Raw genomic sequence first — 4,633 nt, forward strand, 5'->3', positions numbered from 1 at the left:
GTTACTTGATGTATGTATGACCGGCAGGCTAACCGTTACAAGCGTTTGGGAAAAGCCTTTCTTGACAGACTGAAAGGAAAGGCAAAGAAGATAGCACTGAGGAAAATAATATTGCCAAACCTCAGCATCCCGATGGAGCTGGGCCGCAGGGACAACTTCTCCCTCTTCGACCCACACCATCGAACTTTGGCTGCCAAGCTAATAGACATCTTCGCGGGTAGTTCATTCCTCTTCAATGAATTGGAAATCTGCCTCTTCAAGATTCTCAAGGCCTATATTAATTTTCGATAATTATTCCGCTGTTTCAGGTATAAAGGATCTAGAAGAATTCCAATCTGCTGTTGTTTATGCCAGGGATCGGCTCAACCCTTATTTGTACATCTATGCATTATCCGTTGTAATATATCATCGACCTGACACAAAACATTTAAATCTACCACCCCTTGTGATTGTTTTCCCGGAAAAGTTTGTAAACAAAGGTTTTTTTATAAGGGCCAAAGAAGAGTTGGCTCTCTTTAAAGAGGAAGAGAGGGTACATTTACTTGCCATTATTTAACGAAAGTTTTGCTTAGTTGGTAAAAACTGCTTATAATTCTTCTGACTTTGCAGGAAATTATTGAAATTCCTATGTATTACACAGCTTCAAACTTAGACTTGGAACACCGTGTGGCCTACTTCCGGGAAGATCTGGGTATAAATCATCACCATTGGGTATGGCACTTGATCTACCCAAATGTAGTCACAGACCAATCATCGATAGTGGATAAGGACAGGCGTGGCGAACTGTTCTACTACATGCACCAACAGATCTTAGCCAGGTCAATATATAATATTATATTTGAGGACTATATTAGCATCACTTGAGCCTAACTCAGGACGGATTTGCAGATATAATATGGAAAGGTTTTGCAACTACTTGCCTCGTGTCACCCGCTTCCTCGACTGGAGAAAACCGATAGAGGAGGGTTATTTTCCTAAATTAGACACTTTAGTAGCCTCACAAAACTGGCCATCGAGATCAGCCAATACACAGCTAAGCGTAAGCCGAACATATTGAGTTAAAATTATCAATCTATTTTATATTTCATGGCATGAATTAAATTTAATTTAAGAAGTAGTTGTTAATTATTTAAAATGTATTTATTGACATTTACAATTGCATTTACATAAAAATATACCAAGCAAATTTGGTGTTAGATTACAATGGTATGATACAGGCTAGTATTACCTATTGGTGGCACTCTAATAACATTTCTACATTAGAAGGTCTGGACACCTTCTTCTTTTCAGGAGGGTAGCCTGGAATAGAGGAGGGAGCAAACTTTGTTAGAAACTTTGGTTTGGGTTGTTAGAGAGTTTATAATAGGGAGTAGTAAAATTAGATAATGAAGTCATATTGTCTTAAACCTACCATGAATATTTTGTATTATCAATTTATTGATAGGACAACTAAAATCTACTTTATTGGCTCACTAACTGACAGAAAACTTGGAATAACCCGGTCAATATTAGTAATACAATATTTTGTCAAAGTGAAGTTTACATAACTTTTTAATAAATAATATCTCATTAATTTAAACTTACATTAATTTTATAATTGAATTCACTGTTCAAACTTTTTCGAGTGTTAGTAATACTTCTTGCTACAATTTATTTGTGGTAAATACAATTAAATTTATATTCCAAGTAGCTAATTTATAATTGAGAATATTGAATTGATATAAAAAATAAATAAAATAAATTAATAAGAATACTTTGTAATTTAATTCCAGAATATTAATAGAAATCAAGGAGAATCGAGAGTTGATATCCAAGATTTGGAACGGTGGAGAGACAGGATCTTGGAAGCAATTGATCGTGGAGCAGTTGTCAATGTAACGTCTTTGTCCTTATGTTAAATTGTATCGTCATAAATCATCCTTTACAAGAGAACATATTTATTGATATAAAATGGTTTTCAGGAGTCAGGTGATGTCCTAGAGCTTTCAGAATCTCAAGGCATAGATATATTAGGGAACCTTATTGAAGCAAGTTCATTATCAATAAACAGGAAGATTTATGGCGATCTTCACAACCAAGGTCACAATGTAATTTCGCTATGCCATGATCCCGATGGAAAATATTTGGTAAGAATTAAAAAATAACAAAATATTTTTATTTTGTCGCGTTTCTAAATATGTTAATAATAGGAGCCACCTGCTGTAATGAGTGACACTGCTACAGCCATGAGGGACCCGATATTTTACAGGTGGCACAGCTTTATCAATTACTTATTCCAGGAATATAAAAACACTCTTCCAAGTTATACCAAAGAACAGGTTAGATGTGATTCACTTCATAATATGATTAATTTATTTCAACAATACAACAATTATAAACCGATTTTACAGCTTGCCTTCCCAGGCGTAAAAGTAACGTCCATAGAGGTTCAAACTGACGGAGCATCCACAAAAGCCAAGAACAAACTAATAACATTCTGGCAACAGACCGATATAGACCTCTCCCTTGGCATGGACTTCGAAAAGAGTGAACCTGTCTTCGCGAGGATCACGCGTCTTCAGCATAAACCATTCAGTTATAAAATTGAGGTTAGATAATATTGGAACTTGATATTTGTCTTAGAACTGAATAACCGCCTTTAATCCTGAATTATTCGCAACTACAGGTTGAAAATACTGGCTCAGCAGGGAAGGGTACCTGCAGGATTTTCATGGCACCCAAGTTTGACGAAACTGGCGAGATGTTGTTATTCAGGGAACTGAAGGATTTCTTTGTCGAACTAGACAAGTTCACGGTCCACCGTGAGTTTAATTTGCTACTCGTTCATTTCATATGAAATCACACAAGGCCTGGACCTCAACGTCTCAAGATTTGCTTTAGTAGTAACAAATAATACATTACAAATACATTTTTTACGTAATTAGTTTTTAATATAGCTTTTTCAAATTTGTGTAAATAATCGAATTTCATCATCTTTTGGAAAAAAAAAATAAACGTAGACTTAAAATCGATTGTGTTGGATGCTTGTTAGCTTATTGGGTGTAATTTCGTCGATGTTTAACGTGTTAACCTCAAACAAAGTATGGGCTTTCTTTACAAAACTTCGTATTTTGAAAATATCCAAAAAAAAAAAGTATCTTAATCTGGTTTATATTTCCAAGTTTAAAGATGGAGAAATTATGGGATCAGTAGTAAATAGAATCAAAATGTTATTGTGTTCGAATTAACCATTTATTAAGAGAGAGTAACTTTGCTATATTTAATTTTGTTACCAATACTGGTAAAATAACATAAGAGTTCTGTAAAAAACAGAACTTTTTTTTTTTTATCCCAAAAGCAATATTTTGTCGATTATACCTTTTCAAAAAAAACCACGTCCAATTAGCTTTCAAATGAACGATCAAACATCCCTCTATAATAAACCATTTAAAATATTTGAGCATTTTTGTGATTTCATGTATGATGAAATTTGTCTATTTCTTTAATTTTGCAAAAATTTTTATTAAAAAAGCGCTACATCTAAAAGTATATATTTGATTGGTGATTCCATATAGCATGACTATATTTCTTAATGTAATGACCAAACTTTCATAAAGCTTTAGAATTTCTTAAATAAAATGTATTATTTTGAAGATGGTCACGGCTGTGGTCAAGAACTTTTTTTTTTATCTTTATAGGAATTTACAACTGAACATAATTATGCATTTAGTAGATTTGATGTATGTTATTATGGAATGATATAGGCGTATAGAGAAACTACCCATTGGTAGAACTCTAATGAAGTTTTTACATTAGCAGGTCTCGTGGCCATCTTCTTTTCAGGCGCTTCGTAGGATTGTCAGGAATGGAAGAGGAAGCAAGGTTAGAAACTAGTAGGTTTGGGTGGTTAGGGAGTTTATGATGGAAGGAATGATATCTGATTCGGGCTAGATGGTTACATATGGAACATTAAGATGTTTAAATATGATTTTATTTGTAACAAGTTAGGGAGCATTGGGGATTTTAGATTGTAAGGATTAGATTCGAGAGGAATTCAAAGGTTTAGTGGATCCCCAAAGCTCAACTCCTTATGTCCAGATTGGCCTTATTACAGTCATGTAGATCAGTCTTTAGTAATGAATTGGAAGTTTAGACTGTTTGTCTAGTAATTGTAATAGTCGAAATCAACCTGCAGTTTCCTATCTTTTCAGTGTTGTGTGAGGATTCCAGGTTAGTCGTTTGTCCAGATGTAGTCCAAGGTAGCGGATCTATTCGAAAGGGGTAAGGGCATTACTAAAGGATAGTTTAGAGCAGTCGGTAGGTTTACGACTAAGGGTAAAGGTGATTTGATGGGATTCATTTTAATCCTCCAATTACGACACCATTCTTGGTGGGCTGTGATGTGGGATTCGAGAGTTTGGAATGTAATTAAAGGGTTATTATTAACAGCGAGCACACATGTGTCATCGGCATAAGTGGTGAGGATAGTGTTAGGATTGGTTGGTGTGCCAGCTGTAGAGACGGTGTAGAGGATGGGACCAAGAATACTACCTTGAGGAACACCAGCGGACTGAGAATTTTGGGATGAATAGGAATCATTGTGGTTTACTTGGAATAATCTATCAGAAAGGAGCGGATGATGAGAAAGTATATG

At 34.9% G+C, this 4,633-nt stretch overlaps 1 protein-coding gene across 1 annotated transcript in view; it reads left to right on the plus strand.

The window, feature by feature from the left end:
- LOC106678051 (phenoloxidase 1) overlaps positions 1-4,633 on the plus strand; it is a 9,365-nt gene that overhangs the window by 3,128 nt on the left and 1,604 nt on the right. The window contains exons 3-11 of the mRNA XM_024362541.2: positions 28-217; positions 309-532; positions 610-818; positions 889-1,039; positions 1,773-1,874; positions 1,962-2,126; positions 2,190-2,318; positions 2,391-2,588; positions 2,666-2,801. Of these exons, the coding sequence (XP_024218309.1) occupies positions 28-217; positions 309-532; positions 610-818; positions 889-1,039; positions 1,773-1,874; positions 1,962-2,126; positions 2,190-2,318; positions 2,391-2,588; positions 2,666-2,801 (1,504 nt within the window). The remainder of the gene's footprint in view (positions 1-27; positions 218-308; positions 533-609; positions 819-888; positions 1,040-1,772; positions 1,875-1,961; positions 2,127-2,189; positions 2,319-2,390; positions 2,589-2,665; positions 2,802-4,633) is intronic.

Source organism: Halyomorpha halys, unplaced genomic scaffold, assembly GCF_000696795.3.
Source record: "Halyomorpha halys isolate HHAL.00 unplaced genomic scaffold, Hhal_1.1 Scaffold120.1, whole genome shotgun sequence".
NCBI classification, from domain to species: domain Eukaryota; kingdom Metazoa; phylum Arthropoda; class Insecta; order Hemiptera; family Pentatomidae; genus Halyomorpha; species Halyomorpha halys.